We start from the raw sequence: 21,267 nt of genomic DNA on the forward strand, positions 1-21,267 counted from the left end.
ACTACAAAATCCAAATTCTTCTGATGGCATTCAAAGTCCTCCATAATGAGCATTTAACTAAACTTCCCTGCCTTATCTTCCACTCTATCCTTATGCACAACCCAAACTACTTCATCACCATTCACACTGCTGCACAAATATGTCATACATTTCTACCACTGTGTCCTTTCTCATACAATTCCTGCTGCCTGGAACACTTTCCGTACTCTCCCTCCTTGTGTCCCCATCTCCTGCTATTGAAATCCTACCAACCCTTTAAAGTCAGTGCTCCAAGAAAACTTCTCCCAAACAGAACCTCTCCCACTTTTGTGTTCCTATCACCCAGATCCAGATACAATCATGTGCATCATGCTATGCCTGCTGCTTTACCTTTGTTCAAGCTGCTGATGTCTAAGAAGCATGGAATAGATATAACTTCTAGTAAAGGTCATTTATGTGTGGAATTCTAGGTTAGTGGAACCTGTTAAAGCCCTTCATTCCTTCAAATATTCAAATGATCTACTTTGAGAGCTTTTCAGGAGAGATTAGAAGCAAATGGACTCTTCTAAAATTCTGTTTCTAGTTTGCCATTTAGAACCCTGAGTATGTTTTCTCCATTCAATCAATGACATGAACAAGTCCTTTAATTCCTCTCTCCACCTGGTTATCTTCTCTTCCTCCTTCAAGGCACATTTAACCATCACTTGCTGCAGATCCTCCACTCTCCACTCAGACATAAGTGCCCTCTCTCAGGGCTCCCCCATCCTGCCCGCTGACTGCCTGCTATCTTTGTATTTATCACCCTGCAGACAGGTCAATGTCTTGCTTCTCTCTATCACCAAGCCAAAAATTCTTGATAACAGAGATTCTTATTTCTCTTTTATTTCTAGCACTTCGCATAGTATTTGGCACATAGTGGGCTATATTTTTTTTTATTTCTTTCTCCAATAAGTTATAAGCAACTTGAAACAACTTTAAGGTAAAAATCATTTATTGTTCAATTTTGGATTCCTCACCAAGGGCTTGAAATAGTGTTTTGCACATATAACAAATTAGTATTCCATATCTATTCTTACAACATAGGTAAGTTTTTCTCGAGAGGACTCCTCATGCCATAAAACAGGTGAGAAAACCCCAAAGTTCTCCCAGGGATGCTTTTTTTTTAAGTACTTTTTCCCAGCTTTCAATACCAAGACTTCAAAGAAAGCACTCAGTGTGTGGAAGAGCCTCAGAGACCATTGAGATGCATGTATTTCATTTCTCATCTTCTAAAGCTTCTCTCCTTTTTCATTTCTCGTCATCCTCACGAATTATCTCACTCCCTTCAGCAGAGAATGTACATTACTTGAGTTATTTTTAGAACACCCTTGTGTGCAATATTGGCAGTTCAAAGCACCAGATAGAATCCACACAAACACACACAGATTCTCCTGGGGCTTTAGCTCTGTCCTTGAAGCTCTTTTCACAGCTTCCTAAGGTCTCTCCCCTAGGAATCAGGGGAGCCACAGTAAAAGTATAAGTCCATGCATTTACTTCTATGCCTCCCTAGTGAATTTTCAATAAATATTTATTGAACATGATGGGAACTGATGTTAAGAATAATATAAGAGCATAAGAAACAATTTCTGTGACATAGACATAACCTGAAGCTACACATCCACATTCTAAGTTCATATCCTTCATCTTGAATGATCCTCTTACCCAAATTTTAGGAATCAATTGCTGGAGAAGCAATAATGCTCTTCCTATAACCTTTATTCTACCTCCAAGTGCAGCCACCACAAGCTGAACTATTTTAGATGGCAAAACAGCTAGGCCACCCAAAAGCTACAGAACACATTCTCTTACATCTAATGCTCAATATGTCTGGCAAAGCAGGGGAAGACGCAGTTTGCAAAGGAAAGAGAAGAAAAACTCTCTGTCTTTACCCTTATCCTCAGTCACCACTGTGGTGAGGAGAGGAACACAGGACAGGCAGGATGATGGGGAACACCAAAGAGGACTCTCCCCACATTTCCTGTCTACAGTTCTCTCTCCTTCCTAGTTACACCCTGAAAGTACAACTTCTTAACTTGGGAAACTAGACTTCGTAATTCAAGAACTTCATCATTCAAGGTTATCATTCAAGGATGGCTGTCTAGAGGCTTCTGTAATTTTGATAAATTAGTATCTTGACCCTAATCCCACAATGCTGTGCTGTTTAATAGAACTTTCCACAATGATGAAAATGTTCTGTATCTGTGCTGTCCAGCACGGCAGCTACTAGCTACATATGGCCCTTATTTACTCAATGTGTGATTAGTGTAAAGGAGGAACCATATTTCAAATTTAGTTTACTTAGTTTTGGTAGGTCCACGGGATTAGTGCCCACTGTATTGAACGGCATAGCCTTTGTACTTAAAATAGTAAAATGCTGTCCTCTGGATAAGATAAGTAATTTTCTTGGCCACCAAATATAGTTTTAGCCAAAGTCCACATGGATTTCTTCATTGGCTCTGTGTCAACTCACTGAAAGAAAGTTTGCCAAAACCTCTCAAATAGCTTAAGCCAGTTTTTGGAAGAGTTGGTCACAGGCATTTCTCCACTAGCAGCAGGGTCAAAAGGAGGACGATGCAGGCATAAGTCTGAAAAATAGAGATAATAGTAAATAGAACTTAAGAGACAGCTTGCCCCTTCTTATTTAGGAAAAATGAGAGAGAGAGGGAAGGAGGGACAGATGCATGGACAGAGGAAGGGATGGATGTGGAACATTCTAGAAGGTCTTGGCATCGGAAATAAGTAGGAAACAAGCCAAGTAAACATTTAGCCAAGCTAAAATGGCCAGTCTTAAGTGAAATGGCTGCAACCTAAGCAAAACTTTGGAAATATTATCAGCAATTTGTTAAACTGGCAGTCTGGATATTCAACTTTTGGAATGAGTTTCACAGCAATTGGTCCACACCCATACTAATCCATATCCACAACCAACAGCCACAGCAAGCTAATGAAGTCCCCAAAGCTATGCCTATGGTATGTAGGTGTATTCTGCACCAGAGAATCCAAAGGAGGAGCAGATGGGGACAGAAACCCAGCCTCAGTGCCCCCCACCACAGGAGAGGTCCTAGCTGGAGCTGACTGTGCTCTGGAGTGCAAGAGAACTTTTGTAAATTCATGCATCCCAGACTTGAAACCTGTTTCTAATTTGAACAAAGGCACCATATGTGCTAATTGTGACCTTGGTTGAACCACATTTTTAGTTTAGTGCTGGATTTTTATGAAGAAAGCCATGGATAACCCAGTATGCTGTCAAATTAGAAAGAGCCAGAGAAGTGAAGTTGATTGAAAACCACTTTTGGATAAGGGATAGAATGAAAGTGGAGATGGTGCAGTCTAATGAAACAAGAGCTAAAGAGGCATGTGATATTTGACTTCAAATATTCAAAGATCTGTTATACAGAAAAGGAAAGGGTATTATCCTGAATGTCCTCCAGGAGTACAGTGTAATATTAAGTAGGTAAAAAAATTAAGGAGTGAGTTTCAGACTCAACATGAAGACAGCAGAATGTAATGGGAAAAAATAGGGGCTTTGGGTGACTTAGAACTGAGTCTGAATCCAATTAATTGACTCCATCAATTATAGCCCTTTGACTTAAATTATTTCCCCCTGTGAGACACAGTTTTCTCATCTGTACAATAGTGATAACTACTCAGAGTTGTTGTGAGAATTAAACAAGAAAACGACAAAAAGGAGGCAACAAAGTTCCTAACACATACTAAGTATTCACTAAATGATAATATATTCATTTTTCTTACAACAAAAACTCTCTAACAATTAGAATTGACCAGCGGTGTAACTATCCCCTTAATGTATCCAAGAGCTCTCTGGTACTGAGGACATTCACAAGCAGAGGCTGGTGGGCCATTCGCCAATGATATTTTACCAGTTAGACTTTTTTTAAACCACCTAGTTAACTTAAACAAAAAGGAATTTTATCGAGAAGATGTTGGATAGTTCACAATGAATACAAAGACTGATGATCTATATTAGTCCGTTTTCATGCTGTTGATAAAACATACCCAGGACTGGGAAGAAAAACAGGTTTACTGGACTTACAGTTCCACGTGGTTGGGGAGGCCTCACAATCATGGCAGAAGGCAAGGAGGAACTAGTCACAACTTATATGGATGGTAGCAGGCAAAGAGAGAGCTTGTGTAGGAAAACTCCCCCTTATAAAACCATCAGATCTCGTGAGACTTATTTACTATTATGAGAACAGCATAGGAAAGACCCGTCCCATAATTCAATTACCTCCCACTGGGCTCATTCCACAACATGTGGGAGTTATGGGAGTACAATTCAAGATGAGACCTGGGTGGGGACACAGAGCCAAACCATATCATTCCACCACTGGCCCCTGCCAAATCTCATGTCCTCACATTTCAAAACCAACTGTGCCTTCCCAAGAGTCCCTCCAAAGTCCGAACTCATTTCGGCATTAACTCAAAAGTCCACAGTCCAAAGTCTCATCTGAGACAAAGCAAGTCCCTTCTGCCTATGAGCCTGTAAAATCAAAAGTAAGCTAGTTACTTCCTAGGTACAATGGGGATACAAACATTGGGTAAATACAGCCATTCCAAATGGGAGAGACTGGCCAAAACAGAGGGGCAACAGGCCCCATGCAAGTCTGAAATTCAACTGGGCAGTCAAATCTTAAAGCTTAAAATGATCACCTTTGACTCCATGTCTCACATTCAGGTCATGCTGATACAAGAGATGGGTTCCCATGGTCTTGGGCAACTCCACCCTTGTGGCTTCGCAGGGTATAGCCCCCCTCCTGGCTGCTTCCACAGGCTGGCGTTGAGTGTCTGTGGCTTTTCCAGGTGCACGGTGCAAGCTGTCGGTGAAACTACCATTCTGGGGTCTGGAGGACGGTGGCCCTCTTCTCACAGCTCCAATAGGTGGTGCCCCAGGAGGGACTCAGTGTGGGGGCTCTAACCTCACATTTCCCTTCTGCACTGCCCTAGCAGAGGTTCTCCATGAAGGCCCTGCCCCTGTAGTGAACTTCTGCCTGAGCATCCAGGCATTTCCGTACATCCTCTGAAATCAAGGTGGAGGTTCCCAAACTTCAATTCTTGACTTCCATGTACCTGCAGGCTCAACACCATGTGGAAGTTTCCAAGGCTTAAGGCTTGAACCCACTGAAGCAATAGCTCGAGCTATACCTTGGCCCCTTTTAGCCCTGGCTGGAGTGGCTGGGAAACAAGGCACCAAGTCCATAGGCTGCACAGAGCAAGAGGTCCCTGGGCTCAGCCCATGAAACCATTTTTTCCTCCTAGGCCCCTGGGCCTGTGATAGGAGGGACAGCTATAAAGACCTCTGACATGCCCTGGAGACATTTTCCCCATTGTCTTGGTGATTAACATTCAGCTCTTCATTACTTATGCAAATTTCTGCAGCCAGCTTGAATAATGGGATTTTCTTTTCCATTGCATTGTCAGGCTGCAAATTTTCTGACCTTTTATGCTCAGCTTCCCTTATAAAACTGAATGCCTTTAACAGCATCCAAGTTACCTCTTGATTGCTTTGCTGCTTACAAATTTCTTTTACCAGATACCATAAATCATCTCTCTCAAGTTCAAAGTTCCACAAATCTCTAGGGCAGGGGCAAAATGCCACCAGTCTTTGCTAAAACACAGCAAGAGTCACCTTTGCTCCCGTTTCCAACAAGCTCCTCATCTCCACCTCAGCCTGGATCTTATTTTTCATACCACTATCAGCATTTTTGTCAAAGCCATTCAACAAGTCTCTAGGAAGTTCCAAACTTTCCCACATTTTCCTGTCTTCTCTGAGCCCTCCAAACTGTTTCAACCTCTGCCTGTTACCCAGTTCCAAAGTCGCTTCCACATTTTCAGGTGTCTTTTCAGCAGCACCCCACTCCTGGTACCAATTTACTGTATTAGCCTGTTTTCATGCTGCTGATAAAGACATACCCGAGACTGGGCAATTTACAGAAGAAAGAGGTTTATTAGACTTACAGTTCCCCATGGCTGGGGAGACCTCACAATCATGGCGAAGTCAAGGAGGAACAAATCACGTCTTACGTGGATGGCAGCAGGCAAAGAGACGGCTTGTGCAGGAAAACTCACCCTGATAAAACCATCAGATCTCATGAGACTTATTCACTATCATGAGATCATCGGGGAAAGACACATCCTCATACTTCAATCACTTCATAATTCATACTTCGTACTTCATAATTCCCACAACACATGGGAATTATGAGAGTACAATTCAAGATGAGATTTGGGTGGGGACACAAAGCCAAACCATATCACAAGCCGTGCTGGGAATGAAGACACGAACCAGAGCAGCAGGAATTGTCCTACCAGGGCACTGCCAGTGGATATGAACAAATTGGCAATCCCTTTGACAATCCTTTAAGAGTCCAAGTCCAAGAGAGTCTGGTCGTCCAAGCTCAAGTCATACACTTGCCCCAAGGTGCTATCAGGGTAGTGAGAGGAAGCCCCCTACAACAGCTTCCAAAGGCCTCATTAGTTACCATGGTGGAGAGCCAGGCACCTTGATGTACAGCCCCCCAAGGCTACACACAAGAGGACAGAGGTCATTCCTACAAGGAAAAACAGGGTTTTGGATGCATATAGGAATATAGCACAGAATAATGCTTAAGTGCACTAGACAGGAAGTTCTGGAATTCAAACCCTGGCTCCACCGTTGGCTGGTGGTGAGGCCCTGACATATTACTTCATTATCTTGTGCCTCAGTTTCCTTTTCTGTAAAGCTATGGATAGTAAAAGCATCTACCTTATAAAGTTGTGATAAGAATTAACTGAAACCATGTATGTAAAGCACTTCAGAGTTCTTGGCAAGTAGGACCTCATATTAATGTTGAAGGTATATCATTGAGCACCTCCCAGATACGCTTTTTCTGAGAGACACTTAGGATCTTGCACTTCTGTGGGTTTTATGCCAGGCCGGGAAGTCAATGTTTTAGATCTCTCCTCCCCAGCCTTTCTTGTCTTGATTTCACCATCTATATATTGGGTTCGTACAACACAAGTGCTTTTGCTAAAGCTGTTTTGAGTCATTGTAAAAGTGCATGATGAAACATATAAGAGAGGCATTAATTGTTTGAGAGATGCTAAAACCAACCATACTAATGAACCCAGCACCATAGTGGGAATAACCATTCACCATTTGTGAATTCATCCATGTATTACTTCTTCTGAGTCTGACTTTTAGTTCCTGGAAGAGGTACTTTGCCTCCTGGAAGAGGTACTTTGCCTTAAATGGAAGGGTAACTTACTGGAAATTAAAGACAAGCTTCCAAGCACCCCAGCTGCTCCTGGAAAGGGGCATTTTCTCTCAAATGTCTTGAGGAGGGGAATGGTGAGGAGCAGTATTATGCAGCACACTTTTAGAAAACAACAAAGTTTGCTCCCTTAACAACTCCATGAAGCAATTCTTTGAAGAAAATACATTTGTATAGATACACATAAGTTTCACAATAGTCTGGCAAATTACAACAGAGGTGGCAGAAATGCCTTAAAAGGCAGGGCCAAGAGCTTCAAGGCTTCCACACACAGATCAATCCACCTTCAAAATTAATAGTGATAGTGCAATCAAAAAATATAGCACCTGACAGCTTTGTATATTGACATCACCCCTTCACACACATACCCATTGGGACATTAAGTATACGTCCTCCTCTGCACTCAGATCCTTCTGATAAACTGAGCTCCATGAATTATGCTTGTCTTGTACCGTATTTTCTATCTTCATTTTGAAGAGCTTTCAGCTGCCAGCAAAAGCTCAATACAATGAAATCTTGGCACCATCCAACCCCTTGGCTGCAACAACAAAATTTTGTTCTATACCATATTATTTCAATACCCTTAGAATTCTAAACTACCCAGAGTATTTCATTGAGATGGTATCGGTGAATGTCAAATACAGCCTCAAAACGTACCTGTTTGTCAGCAGTATTTTCTGGAGACTATCAAATCCTTCAAACTGCGGGTAGCCTGAACCTGCTGCCCCTGTGAACCGTGTGCGGCTCACAGAAGTCTGGTTATTAGGTAATCAGCTATACTGAATTTTCTCCATATGTTCAACAAATATGTTGAGGTGGCTATTTCTTCCCCTAAAAATCACTGAGCCACAGAAGCATATGCTTTCTGGAGACCTGAAATGCAATTGCTATAAAAATGAAATACTATTCTTGGAATACCTATGCCATTATTTGAACTGGGTCTCCTTTACAATGAAATGGCTGCTGCTTAGCAACTAATGCAAAGAAAGAGCCTGACTCTATCTCTACTTGTTTTTTTTTTTCTTTTTCCCCAGTAAGAGGAGTGTTAAACATATACCATCACACTTGCAGTTTCATGTTTTCATGTGTACAGGAAGGGTAATGACAATGGCAATGAGGTCATCCTCGTTGTCAATACAATATGGATTTAGAATGCCAGCTAGTGATTGATTCCAACTTTGTCCATTGTGATTAACCAGTGAGATTAATTCAAGTAAGTAAAATTAATGAGAAGGAAATGGTGCTATCTTTCCATAGATTCGTGTGTGGAAACAGCATCCTGCAGTGAAAAGAGTATGAGACTTCAGATCTGAAAACCAGCCTGAACCTGGCAATGTCCCTTATGGCACGTGGCCTTGGGAAAGTCGCTTAGCTACTGTGACTGTTTCCTTAAATGTACAATGGCTATGAAAACAATACGGGGTTGCCTAAGATTGTTTTGTGAGTAAAGTTAGATTAATTATGTGAAAGGAGTTTATAAATGGTAAGCTGTGAAAGCACCACACACATTTTTATTATTATTAAGTACCTATATTTAGTCAGTATAACAGTTTAAGAAATCTCCAGAAATTTGTCTTTAAAAAAAATCCCTTAGACTTTGTTACAAGTAATTCCATGCTGGCTCATAGGAAGCTTCTGTTTTAATCTTTAAAAAGCTTGGGCATTTATTTTTGAAGTAGAGGTTTATTTTCCTAAGAAATTCTGAAAGTTTTCTTCAAATGAGAAAGAATGACTCAGGTTTTCAAAATGTTCCTTTGGAACTTTCTAGGTGTCTCTAACTGCACTCATGAACATACTTACGAATTCTGAAGGATGTTGTTATGGAAAAACTCATATTGCAAAGACTTGCAGCTCAAACAGGTCCTCGAGCTAAAGGTAAAAGACTAGACTCTTCTATGAATATCTTTTGTAAAAATCAAATGGGGCTGACTATGCCATTTCAGACATGTAAAGTGCACATAAGTTAACCCTAGCTTCTTCACTGGACCCCAATCCATGGTACCATCAGCTCCCTTCAAGTTCCACTGTGATTACAACAGATCACAAGGTCTTGTACCGTAGAATTTAAAAGGAGCAGTACCAGTCTATAATCCCTGCAATCATTTCTTGGCCCCTGGAAACTGGATTTATTCCCCCGTCTTGTGCAATGGAAAATTCATATAGTTTTTACAAAAAAAAAAAACCATGGAAAGCTCAATCTTGGCCTCCCTACAACTAACAGTAGCACATGATTATTCACAGAGCTAAGTTTTATGCTTAGACATAAAAAGAATGTTCATCCACTCAGCCAATCAACCTTTATCAAGGCCTTTCTCTATGTCTTGTGTGAGGTCTGGCTGGGCCCATGAAGATGAAACACATGGGTCTCTCTCCTCAAGAGAGTTTGGTCTAATAAACCACTACATTGTGAAAATATGGCTATTTGCACACAGAGAGGGTAATGGGAAAGGGTGAAAAGAGGACAAGAAAAACCGCAATCGGGAAGTAATAAGCAATATGCAAATATGGGCACAGATCTTAACTCTGCCACTCAGCTATGAGACTTGCAGGCAAGCTGCTTAAACTCTAAGCCTCAATGTCCTTCTCTGTAAAATGGAAATAATAATAGTCCCTACTTAATTGACGGTCCAGTGAAATCCCAAATGTAAAATATTTAGCAGCTCTTGATACAGTGTAAGCATTTGGCAAAATCAGTAACTTATAATGATTAATATTCATAGGTAGGGAGGTAAGTTAATCATTGCAGTCAGTATTTCAACCAAGAAAAGCTTTTTCCTTCTCTGAGCTGCACTTACAAAAAGCTTGGAAGTGCATGGATTGCCTTTGCTGCCTCTGGGAATGGCCTTCAGAGGCCACTGAGAAGGACAAGACGAGTGATGTCTGTGGCTCCCTGGGATATTGTGAGAAAAGGCAGGGTGGGCTGGTGTTTATGTCCTCCCAAAAGGCACACGTTGAAACTATCACCCCCAATGTGATGGTTCTAGAAGGTAGGGCCACGGGGGGTGATTCAGTCACAAGGGTGGGGCGCTAATGAATGGGATGAGTGCCCCTCTAGAAAGAGGCCCCCAGGAGCCTCACTACCTCCACCCTGTGAGGACACCATGAGAAGAGAGTTGTCTGCAGCCCCAAAGAGGGTCCTCCCCAAAACCTGACCATGTTGGTGCCCTGATCTCAGACTTCCAACCTCCAGAACGATGAGAAAGAAATGTCTGTTGTTTAGAAGCCACCCAATCTATGGGACTTTGTTACAGCAGCCCAAGCTAATGAAGACAGCCATGAAAACCAAGCAGCCCCGAGGTTGTGCGCTATCAGGGAAGCCCATGCTTGGCAGCTTCCTGCGTAACTTCAGATGCTGAGGATGGTGCTTCAATTGCAGAGGAAAAGAAACATGCTACACCTTAGTCTTTGCATTGAGAGGGTGCCAATTTAAAAGGGAGAAACTTTTTTTTTTTTTTAGACAGAGTCTCACTCTGTCGCCAGGCTGGAGTGCAGTGGCTTGATCTCGGCTCACTGCAACTTCCGCCTCCCGGGTTCAAGCAATTCCCCTGCCTCAGCCTCCCAAGTAGCTGGGACTACAAGCGTGCACCACCACACCTAGCTAATTTTTCTTGTATTTTAGTAAAGACGGGGTTTCCACATGTTGGCCAGGATGGTCTTGATCTCCTGACCTTGTGATCTGCCCGCCTCAGCCTCCCAAAGTGCTGGGATTACAGGGTCTTCCTTCAAAACTCTTAAAGAGAATGCTTTCAGTCTGAAAGAGATTGTCTCAAACTCTGACACATCCATAAGGACAATGATGAGATCTCAGGCCTTTCAGCCTGAGGAATGTTCCAGAAGTTTGTCTCTAAACGATACATGGAACCCTTTCCGACCGCTTCCACATAAGCTTATGTAAAGCTCTTTTTATCTTTCAACAAATTGCTTTCAAGTTTTTTTTAAAAAAAAGCAAAAATGTATTTTTCCTTACAAGCCTGACATCTTTCTCATGTACAAAGGAATGACACATTTTTAAAATGTACTTTGGTCCTTTCAAGGAATCTATTTTCTGGCTATTTCCTGAAAGACTACATGATACACAAAAGCAGTCCAACTGCCTTATCTTTGCCTTTTTTAGGGGAAAAAAATGAATTCACCTCCTCAACATTTATTTCACAGTCCTGAGCAGTTTTATTTGTCCAACAAATATTTAATAACCACCTACATCTTTTAAAATATATTCTGCTGTTTGGCCTGGTTCAAATAACTGATGGAACATCCCAGAAGGCTGCACCTTCCATTTCTGAAATAATCCAGGGCAGGTAGCATCTGCGAAGCTTCTTTCTGTGATTGCCAGGGCACGCCAGCCGGCCATTGTCTGTATGTACAAAGCAGACATCATCAAGACAGGCCAGAAGAGAAATAACCTCTGTCCTGGAATCACAGGGGATAACTCTATTTCTAGTACCTCGGTCTTTATCAGCTTATCCATTCCTGACACTGTGAAGCTCTGAGACCCCTCTCACCCAACGCTCCACGGCTGGCTTCCTGCTCACAGATGACCAGCTGGGAGTTTGTGTTGCTGCTACCTGATTCCTCTGCACACTGACTGTGCCTGTCTCCTCCGACCTCTGCCTTCTGTCTGCTCCAATTTCCAAAGCACTAAGAAGCAGCTTTCTCCCCTTCACATCCCCTAGTAACAATGAATTGTGTTTTAATAAGTTACAAAAGAAAAAGTACATATTCTGTACCTTAAAGAATGCCAAAACCTGTCAGTTAAATTTCTCAAGTCTGTGTCTATCTCATTTTCATATTACCTGAATAATTTTATCACCAGCTGCTGACATTTGATGATGTTCTGTATTTTGAAGAATAATATACAAATCTGTTCCTTAACTGGACTTAAGTATAGATAACACCACTTTAACAAACACACATATAGCATGTACTCTGTGACTCATTTAGATGTCAAATAATTCTACAGGATGAGTACTACTATCATTACCATTTTGTAGACAGGGAAATTAAGACACAGAGAGGCTAAGTAACTTGTGCAGGCACACAGCAGTCAGAGGTGGAGCTTTGGACCCAGGTAGCAGGGCTCTTCACCACTACTCTCTTCTACCTCTCAAGTAATTGAAAGTTAAGAAAAATGAAATTTAATTGTGGTTTAAATATTACTGTTTTGAATGTTGTTCCCAACATCTAACAAAAGCCAGGCTATAAATATTACAGCTTAAACCAGAATTGGTTCTTTTATCAGAACATTATTTATGAGTCTGGAAATCTAAAGGCAAATTTCCATTTCAGCAAAACTCAGGTTGGATGCAAGAATGACAGAAGCCCCTGTTAGAAAGCTGTTGCCTTTAAAAAAAAAATGCTGTTTGCTTTATTTCAAAGGCTCACAAAACTCAGGGCTGGAAGGAAAGAACATTAACATTCATATGCAAAGATCTTTCTTCCCACCTCTACCCAATCACAGCCCCCTCCTTCAGCTAATATGCACACACAAGATGATTTAATTTTCTCTAAAGTAACCCAAGCAGTGCTCATCCCTCCTCTCCCTAAACACTATGGGTGTCAGGACACTCGTGAGCCATTCTTCAAGTGCTCTGTATGGTACATGAATAAAAAGTAGCTGGTGCTTTTCTGAAGATTTTATTAAGTGGGTTAAAAACAAAGCAAAAGCTTAGAGTCACTAAGCGGACTAATGCATTCTTCCTAAAATAACTTTTTCACCAAAGTCAATCAGATGAGCTGGAAGGAAAGAGGGAGTGAAGTAATACAGAACAGAGGTGGCTGGAGTGACCTCCAGCTGGCTGGACAATGGTCAGGACTCCAGGAATGCTGGGTAGTCCTTTTTCTGCATTTTTACGTTTTAATCACCGAAGGAAAAGTCAACAGAAATTTCCCTGAGGAGAAAATCAATGCTGCCCCTTGGAAAGGGATGAGACAGACAGAAAGAGAACTGGAGAGCTAATTACTGCTACTCAGAAGGCAAATTAAGGCCTTTTCTTTGACAAGCTGCAAATAGCTGGTTAAGTAAGAGTTTCTGCCACCCCTCTCCAGCCTCCAACAGCTGCCTAAATGGCTGATGCAGGTACGCAAACAGGAAGCTGTAAACAGTAACACAGTCCTGGGCTGCTGGACAAAGTGTAAATAAGAAAAAGGCAGAGGTTTCTTTAGTAGAAAAGAAACTCGCAATTGAGATGAACCAAGAAGGAATAACAGTAGTAATTTATTTTAAAATGCCAATGAAATGTATTTATTCAATAAATACTTATCCAACACCTACCAAGCAAGAAGAATCGGAGTCATTGATTCAAATGATCAGGTGCAAGTTCTGTCTTCAAAGGAGCTAGCAACTTAGTTTGGGGAATGGTAATAAGTACACAAGTTAACTCTGTGCAGGGCACTATGCCATGTCCTTTAAATAAAGTAACTCATTTAATCTTCCTAACAAACCTGTAAGTTAGGTATTACTATTATCTCATTTTAGAAACACATTGGCTGAGCCTCCAAGGAGTTACATAGCTTGTCTGAGACTAGCAGAAAGATGCTAAGTTCAAACTCTAGTCTAAGTCCCAGACCAGAAAATGACACTTCAGTCTTAACAAAGCTATTTGAAAGTGCCATGTGAGGACAGGGGAGGACCAGCCACCCATCACCCCAAGTGGACACTTTTGAGCTCATACCAATCGAGGAGTTTTCCTGGTGAACAAGCCAGCAATGAGTTGTGGAAGCATTATGGGCAAACAGACTTAGCTTGGTGTTTTTATTTCTCCAATTATCTGCATTGTTTGTTGTGCCTTGAAATAGGTTTCAATCAGTTCCAACAATTAGAAATCAGCCCATTTTTATAGGCATTTTGAGTAAATTAAATTTTAATGAAAAAAAGTTTTATGGCTTAGATTTCATTTTACTTCTGACCTTTCTTTTTTGTTTGTTTTGTTTTGTTTTGTTTTGTTTTTTATTATTATTATACTTTAAGTTTTAGGGTACATGTGCACAATGTGCAGGTTAGTTACATATGTATACATGTGCCATGCTGGTGTGCCACACCCATTAACTCGTCATTTAGCATTAGGTATATCTCCTAATGTTATACCTCTCCCCTCCCCCATACTTCTGACCTTTCTTTCAAAGTTATCCACTGTAAGAAAAGCTCACATGCCATCATTTATTTGCAGTAACTACTGTCCCAAAACTAGTTACGGGACCTCAGGAAAAATAATTAGTCTCCACAGGATTAGTGTTACCAACACATACCCATAGAAGAAAGCAAATATCACAGCCCAAAGTGTAGGCAATAATTCTTCCAGATGCTTCTGGTCTTACAGTGTACTCAACTTCAAGGATACCTTGGGGTTGTGTAGGGAACACATTCTCAGATCCCAGGCCAAACGAATGTACAGGGTGTAGACAGCTCGGGCTCTCACTGGGAACCCTCATTTCCTCAGATTAGAAAGTGCGGTGTTGGAAAGAGCTAGATCTAGTCTAATTTAATTTGGCCCCATGAGGCAATGCTGTTGTTTGTTGCCACAGCAGAATTGAACACCAGCAAAGACCTCTCTTCAACTTCCCTATCTCCGGATTCCACAGGACCCAATAGTGTCAATCTCCCAGGTAAAAATCAAGCCTCTAAAAGATCACTTAGAGCAGAATAAGTACTCTGGACAGTGGTTGAATTGAAATCTTGCCCAGCGTGTATCCTAACTGAGGAAGTAACAGTCAGTATGTAAGTAATTACTGAGAAAGGAATTAAATTAGAACCAAGATCTTAATCTGATCCTAAAGTCTTTAAAAATCTAACAGATGTGCAAAACACGAATAAAAACAAAATAAAATGGAGTTACAAAAGAGGATACATACTGATATTCAGGAGAAGAAAAGTTCCCCCACACACTATTGATTACAATGCAAGGAAGACCAATATCCATTTTTTCCTACATGGCTTCCAACTCCTCAAATATCTTTCTTGGAATAACACAACTTTACTTTGTGGGACAAAACACACACACAAAAACTACATTCTAATCATCAACCTATAAAGAATAATAGATCATTTTTATATGGTTGCCCAAACTAAGGCGTTCAATACTCCTTGCTCCTATTTCTATCTCATACCAAAAATTTCCTTTAAGAAAGGTTTAGTATTACCAGCATGGTTTATGAGTACAGAAACTAAATCATAGACATCAACATCTCATAAGTAATGGTCTGCCCAGACCTACCGACAAGCAAAATTGTACTTCATCACTCAGTCTGTGCTGCCCAAAGAGGTACCGATGGGCCAGCTCTTCATTGGACCTAGGTTTGCCTACACAACCCTGTGTAAATTTTTTTTAAAGGCATATAAACCTCTAACATGGATATCTTCATAGCAGATGCATGTAGGTGGTTTTGTTCTCAGAAGCAAAACTGATATATTTGCAATCATGAATTTATATTCATTTATATTTCTGAGATAGTAGAAGAGTTCCCTAAAATTATATAGGCAAAGGGCCACAATCCAAAAAAAGGTATGCAATAATATATAATAATAATATAATAATAATAATATGTAATGACCTCTCGTGTATTACGGATGAGGGGGGAAGATAACTCACACTGCACACATGCATGCATACACATATGCACACATGGAGAGAGAGCTCAAACCTAAAATAAATGTTTAGGAAAGCAGCGTGATGCGGTCTAAAGAGAAAGCCCTTTGGAGTTATCTGTGTTTTAAATTCTGCCTCCTGCCCAAGCTCGATGCCTCAAGTTCATTTTCAATAAAATGGAAATAGTCATAGTCACATCATAGGACTGTCACGAAGATTAATAAAGACAGAATATACAATAAGGCTTAGCCCAGTGCCTGTTGCATAGAAGACAATAAACATCAGCTACCTTCTCCTTCCCCTCCCTTATGTGTTTCTGAAGTCTTTTTTTATTTTACTGACTTATATGGGAATTCTTACAGCAGTTTAAAAAAAAAAACAGTTCCTACACATTATATAGTCATTTACACATATGTATCTGTTGCAGCACCATAATTTGCAAAGAAAAACGAAGTAGTAATTTTAAAAGAAAAGTACCAGCTCACTTGCACTGCCTTTTCAAACCTTCAGCTTTACAGTCGACAGAGACTATTTGCTCTAGGGGTGCAGATTCTGAAATAAAGGAAAAAATTCTCATGGGAAAAATGGTTCTCAAAAAAAGCCAACAAAGAATAGATAATGAGGGGAAATCTAGGAGTATAGAAAGGAGTTTATTTTACTTAACAAAGTAAAAGTCAAGCAAAATGAATAATCTGCCTCCAGAAATGGTTATTTAAAGGCTTTTTGTAAAGGGCTCTGGTTCCTAAAAAGACAGGAGTCACTGCATATGCCCACCCACTCCTCATTTATTTTTAAACCCTAGCTTATATGTTCCTTAGCAACAGAAGGAGCAGATGAGACCCCCCTACACACACACACACACACACACACACACACACACACACACACACACCCTCTCTCCCAAAGCCCCCTTCTTTTTGCCTGTCAAGTTTCATTCCAAAAATATCCATGTTCTTCAAAAGATATTTTTTGCCTACCTGCAAATCTCCACTCCTCCACCTCAAATGATCCCCCTTACACAAGCAGCCATGCTCCATACCCTAACTGAGTCCTTTCACTCAGACTCCATTCTGTGAGGTCTTCCTGCCTCCTCTCCATAAGCTCCCACCAGACACTGTCCTCAGGTGCTCCCAGAAGGGAGGTGGTGTGGTCCCCACCGAGGAGCCGACCCTCAGCTCCTGACAAACCTGCTCTTTTTTTACACACCCTTCATCCATCCCACAGTAAAACAGTCAGCCCTGCTGCAGGAGTCCAGCACCAATGGCCGCCATGATGAGTGGGCAGGCCATTCACCGTGACTCCAAAACAAATAAGTAACAGTGATCAAAATAGAGACACTTTCCTGTTACCCAGGGACAAACATGCTCCAGATGGAAGCACCTCCTTTTCACCATCTTTCCTCTGACTTTGAGATTGACTGGCCTGGTTTGGATGAGGAGGGTTTATGAGTTCAAGGATCAGTTGTTTAGTCTTGGGGGCAAAATAGGGTGGCAATCCCCATATATTAGTCTGCATAAACATCGCCTGAGGAGCGTGTTAAAAATTCTCACCCACAGACAGTTTGATTCTGCAAGTCTAGGGTGGTGAGCACTTTTAACCAGCCACCTGAGGTGACACTGATGCAGGAATTGGAGACTGTAAAGCTTTATTTAAAAGAAAATGATGTTCACGAAGTAGAATCCACCTCTATGTAAGGATTGTAAAGCAGACGCAATGTTATTATTCTTCCATAGAAACATGCTGCGTCTGTGCCCATGTCTATGCTTGTGTGTGTACACACTTACACGTGCATGTGTGAGCATGCAACTCAGAAAGCCAAAACCCCACACAACATGCATTTTGAAAAAGGAGGCTCAGAGAATGACCCCTGCCAAGAGGCAAGCTGAAATGATTTCCCTTGCAAACTCTGGCTTTGTCTTCCTACCCAATGAGGACTCTGATGAATACCAATAAGCCAGGAGCAGCCTACACTGTGCTTCATGTAATCACCACCCCCTTCCAACTCGCAGCTCCTAAATTAGGCTGAATGTAGTCCCTGTTCCCCCAGGGGCCAGACAGGCCATCATAACTAGGAAGTAGAACTGCCAGTGTCCTAGCATACCTCCCTAGAGCTACCCCCTCCCCACCATCTGTCTATTTTTAGAAACCAAAGTATAAAAAGAAAGATCCATTTGGACCTGATCTGTGTGAGTAACTAAGAGAACAATTCAGGTGGGGAACTCCCTCAGCGCACAGCGAACAAAATGCATGCGAGGAACGCAGAAGCCAACAACCTCACCAGGAAGGCGTTTTAGGAGTCATCAGAAGTCAACACTTAGACACAGAGCACATGCCCTAGTGACTGTGGCCTCCAGGCCAGGCGATGTCTGTGGGGATCCCAATGATTTACACACCTGCCCCCATAAATAAAACACACCTTCCCAAACCCACACACCTCTGTCATCTGCGTTTGCTTACATAACAGCACATGGTGTAACAGGCTTAATACTTTATATGGTTTTTGGGAAGGGAACACTAACTCAGAAAGAGGAGGGTTACAAGAATGTTTTCACTCACCCCTTTTTCAGAAACCCTCTGAGCTCCAGCAAGTGTACATCTTTGTAAACTATGCTTGCGTATCACCTCGACCTTTAACATTGACAAGCAGTAGGGTTAGTGTCAACAACTCTCCAAACCTGTCAATGTCTTTATTCTTGTCTGCGGAAGGGAGGGGGGAGAGAGACCTTAATAAATCCTAATTCCTGGTTGTTGGATTCTAATACAATGTGGGGTTATCTTTTATCCTAATTTAAAGGCCATTGATCCCACACTGTCCTTGTCTTACACATACACTCATCCTTAGGTGCAAATATGGTCCCCACTCTCACCTTCACCCCTAGCTTGCCAGCGGGCTCCCCACACCCTCCTCCAGCCAGGAGAGAGGCAAGGAGCACGCAGGCATGGAACCCCCATAACTAGTGGCGCATCTACACACATAAACCCACTCTTCCTTCATGGGGGATTTTGAGGCAGGTCCAACTTCCATAAGGATTTCTCTTCAGTGTAGTGCTATTCTTTTCTGCCTGTCGGAGTGATCTCAGCTGTCAAGTTAGTGCCAAAGGTTCATCCAGCGAAATCTGGAAGGTGGGGGAAGGGTGGTTGAAGATGACACCTGCTTAGGGGCAACTTTGACGACTTCTCTTAAGAAAACTAAGCATCACTGAGTCTGCAACCCTTTCTCCCTCTCTCTCTCTCTCTCTCTCACACACACACACACGCACACACACACACACACACACACAAACACACAGAGAGACAAAATTTCTGTTGTTCTGACCTTAGGGACCCAGTGCTTCTCTCCTACCACAGGGGAAAGCAGGCGTTGTTGCCCTCCAGCCTGGAATGATAGGATGGGGAGAAGACAGACATCCCCAGGAGGAGAGGGGGAAAGGGGGAAGGAGAGGCGTGGAAACAGAGAGGTGCCCAACTCCGCGGAAGCGCCTCTTGCTGGGGGAAGAGTGGGTCTCCCGCCGCGGCGCACCTGTCTCCGCTGCCGGCTCCCCGCGCCTACCTGTACGAGACCTGCTTCCGGAAAGTTAAGTTCCTCAGCTTCTCCTCCAGCGCTTCGTCCTTCTCTTTCTGGCCGGCGGCCGCGGGCTCGTCCAGGGCAGCGGCCCCCGCCGCCGCGGCTGCCCCTGCGCCCCGCGCGTCCGCGCCGCCCTCGGCGCCCAGGCAGCAGCTCCCGGCGCCGCTTCCGCCGCTGCTGCTGCCGCCCGTCGCCCCTTTCTCCTCTCCCGCCGAGGAGCTGGGGTTCATGGCGCCCGCTCCGGCGGCCGCGGAGGGAGCTCAGGCGGCGCCGCTGCAGGGGCCGGGCGGGCTGGCGGCGCTGGCGGCGGCGGCGGCTGCAGGAGGGCGGGCAGGTCCGCGCGCCGCTGGCAGGGGCAGCAAATGGCAGCCCCTTCCCGCAGCATCCATCCGCGGCTGCACCGCACCGGGGCATTGTGGGAAACTCCGCTCACTCCCCCGCCCCGGCCAATCAGAGGCCGCCGCTCCCCGCCTCCCGCGCCCTCCCGCGCCGGCCCGCGCCCTCCAGCCCCGCTGGCCTCGTCCGAAATCCCGAGCGAAAGCCCGAGCTGAACCTGAACTCTGCCTGGAGGCGACGGGCTACGGCGGAGGGGGAGAGAGAGGAGGGCAGGCTGCGCCCCCGGGCTGGGGACGCCAAGGCAGGGACAGAGAGCATCAGGAAGGAGAGCGTCCGGGGAACTCGAGTGGCCGCGCCCTGGGTCCTGCACCGCGAGGCTGGGACCAGGACCGGCGGGCGCCCACCTTGGTCCTGAGCCCAGCTGCCGACGCTGGGCCGGCACCCTCTCCACCGCCGCCCTCCAGTGAGCAGAGCTGGGGCCAGGCAGAAGCCCCTGGGCGCGGGAAGGTAGCGGGAGCTGCATTTAGGGGAGGGGGGAGGTAGCAGGAGCGCCGCCGGTGGGAACCGTGGAGTGAATTCGTCGGCGGGTGCCAAGTCGAAGCGCCGACCTCCTGTCTCAGGACTGGGGCCCGGACCCCTGCGTCCCTGAACTGCGTCCCCGCCTTGCTCCTCGCCCGGTGCCTTCCTTAGGCGCAGCAGACCCTCGGTAAACAGCGGTTAATTCGATGGAATCGGATCACAGGGCCCTCGGTGAAGCAGAAAGGCGGAGGAAATCCAGGAGGCAGAAGTGAGGACCCTAGCGCCTGGCGCCGCTGCGGTGTTCGGATAAGGAGAAGAGGCATCCCGGAAGGGGCTTCAAACCACTTAGGACCGACTGCTGAAACGAATCCAAGCTTGTGGTGTCTGCAGAATTTAACTGTCCGCCTCAACCCCAGTTTTTGTTTCTAAGATTATCGAAAACTGTGCGGTTTGAATGATGTGCTACAAAGTGTTTAAAACAGATTGTTTCCCAAATTAGGGGTTTCCACACAAGAAATCGCTGCTGTCGGCAAACACAGGAACTATCTATGGTTAAGACAAGGTGGTGTTCGTAACCAAACTATAAACCTACATGTACGTGGTGGTAAGAGAACTAGACCAATGAACAGTTTCAGGTTGGCATGGTGTGCCCGTGAACAAAGAATTGTCATACTGGCAAAAATCTAAATTGCTTTCTTTCCCTTTATTTTCTCATCACTAAAATTAGGAAAATGAACAGATATGTCAAATCTCTTCTAACACCCATGTTCTGTAATTCTCCTCGTATATACCTTATAATAAGACAAAGGTAAAGATATTTCCGTGTGCAGCGAGGAAAAGTAATAACAAAAATTAAAACAGCCAGCAAGTATGAAGCCCTCCTTTTTATACGGTAAGTGCTGTATAAGCACTTCCCTCATCCACCTCTATGTTTTCACAGCACCTCTCAAGGGTTTGGACACGTGCGAGTACAAAC

At 43.6% G+C, this 21,267-nt stretch overlaps 1 protein-coding gene across 1 annotated transcript in view; it reads right to left on the bottom strand.

Moving 5' to 3' along the window:
• The window catches only part of DGKI (diacylglycerol kinase iota), a 456,754-nt gene extending 436,929 nt beyond the window's left edge, over positions 1-19,825 (bottom strand). The window contains 1 exon segment of the mRNA XM_063725794.1: positions 19,422-19,825. Coding sequence (XP_063581864.1) covers positions 19,422-19,825 — 404 coding nt within the window.
• Between the last annotated feature and the right edge of the window lie 1,442 nt (positions 19,826-21,267).

Source organism: Pongo abelii, chromosome 6 (assembly GCF_028885655.2).
Source record: "Pongo abelii isolate AG06213 chromosome 6, NHGRI_mPonAbe1-v2.0_pri, whole genome shotgun sequence".
NCBI lineage: Eukaryota > Metazoa > Chordata > Mammalia > Primates > Hominidae > Pongo > Pongo abelii.